This window comes from Eucalyptus grandis, chromosome 3 (genome assembly GCF_016545825.1).
Source record: "Eucalyptus grandis isolate ANBG69807.140 chromosome 3, ASM1654582v1, whole genome shotgun sequence".
In the NCBI taxonomy this organism is placed as follows: Eukaryota; Viridiplantae; Streptophyta; class Magnoliopsida; order Myrtales; family Myrtaceae; genus Eucalyptus; species Eucalyptus grandis.
The window spans coordinates 2,804,844-2,806,796 of NC_052614.1; the positions used below are offsets into that span (position 1 = coordinate 2,804,844).

At 44.7% G+C, this 1,953-nt stretch overlaps 1 protein-coding gene across 1 annotated transcript in view; it reads left to right on the forward strand.

Annotated features, from left to right (window-relative positions):
• The window catches only part of LOC104438847, a 6,123-nt gene extending 4,440 nt beyond the window's left edge, over positions 1-1,683 (forward strand). The window contains 1 exon segment of the mRNA XM_039308630.1: positions 1,520-1,683. Coding sequence (XP_039164564.1) covers positions 1,520-1,683 — 164 coding nt within the window.
• Positions 1,684-1,953: the final 270 nt, after the last annotated feature.

A 1,953-nucleotide genomic window follows, 5' to 3' on the forward strand; every position in this document is an offset into this window, starting at 1 on the left:
CGATTTATGCGTGTGTGCCATAAATAATGTGCTTAACTCATGTACAGTGAAAACTAATGATGCCATGATTCACATATGCTGTTGCACTTTAGTGCGCCACCTCTCATGCATCACTCGATCACACGGGTCCCGATTATAAGGTAAAATCATTATGACACGTCCCATATCGCACCACACAATTTTACCCCATAATAAGGCCCAACTAACTCAACACCCATACGTGCTCCAGTTCTTACAACTCATTGGCCACGGTCAACTCCCAGTTGACAATCCAATTAATTTATTACCTCCCGGCCATGGCTAACTTTTTAGTCAGCGATCATCCAAGTCCTGCCGGGCTACCAATGAAAATCAGGCTTCGTCTCGCCCCGTCAGGCATGACTACGTCTTGAACTCTCGTTCAGACGGTATCCCAAAGAGGGATATCGGTCCAAAGTCTACTGCGACTAGCTTCCAAATCCCGCCAGGTATCGCCCCCAAACTCCTGTTGGGTGACAGTTCAACTTTTGATCACACAAACTCACCACTAAGACTCTTTTCTTATCTATGACATTTAACCAATGCACAATGCTTGCAAATACAATTTCAAATCGTTTTTCCCTAAAGGCGGTCCATTTCGGTGTCCCTCAAACAAAGCATATTTCCCTTTTTGTGAAATTTACTCAATTGATGTGGATGCTCATACATTTATATACTCAAATCACCTCATAAGATCAAAACACATGAAATTAGACACTTTTTATTTTCGGGTGAACAATGTTTTGTAAACAATGTCGCATGAATAGTAAATTTCCAGAATTTAATAACTAATAAATTAAATCCAAAAGTCATTAAAAACACTAATTAAAGCAATCAATTAATCCATTAAGGTTAAACAAGCCTAATTAAGCGCAAAAACCCCATTTAAGCCAATAAAGTAAAATTAAACTAAATTAATCTTAGCCACAAATCTAACCACCTATCTTAGGACTAATATAACTCAATTAAATCTCATAAACTAGAATTATCACTAGTTAAACTAACCCTAAGCAAGTTTAGGTACTAATCAAGGGATTAGGAGCTAAACTCACCCATTAAACGGGCCGAAGACATGGACGCGGCGGCGACGATGGTGGCTATGCACCGGAACCTTTACCACGACCATCCAAGGCGGTCCCAAGCTTAGAATGGCAACAACAGCTTGGACTCCCACTAAAACATTGAAAAACAGCATTGCCGGAGGAGAAGCGGAGATGGGCGGCTGATCGGAGCTCCGGTGAAGGGTTGGCCGGTAGCTGGGCTGGGTGAAAGCTTGGTCAAAATGAGAGAAAACGAGCTACAAAGGCAAAACGGGCGGAACCAGGCAAGCTCCAGGCGGTCCGGCGAGCGGTGGCTTCTCACCGACGTACGAGTCGGTCAGCGTCTCTGACTCGGCAGCGGCGGGCTGTCCGTCTGTTGGTTGTCTTTGAGCACGGTGGTGGGTGGCATGAAGGTTGATTCTCATGGAAAGACCACTTTTAACTCGGGTTTTTGGAGAAAGGTCAACTGGAGCAAAACAGGGCCAAGCGGTCAGACTGTCGCTGGCTTCTAGCCGATCGGCAGGTCAAACGGTGGCTCCGACTGGCGAACGGTCAAGTCCTCCCGTATGGTCTGGACCTCCTGAAGACAATGGTGGGTGGCACGGGTACATCTCTCCACGGTTGATTGATAGTGCGACTTCCCACAGGATGCGTTGGCCCATTCATTTGATTGCACATGGGGAAGCGAACAAATACCCCTAACAACAAAAGCTTGGGATAAAAAAGCAGGCAACCAATTCACAATCAAAACAAGCATTTATAAACACAGAGGTTTATATATAACCTTTGGACTTTCTACAAAAGACCGGCTCAACAAAAGAAGGGAATTGTCCTACAAAAGACACATTCGCCAATCATTAGGTTTCCATCTCCACAGACTCTAGGACATCGGGTC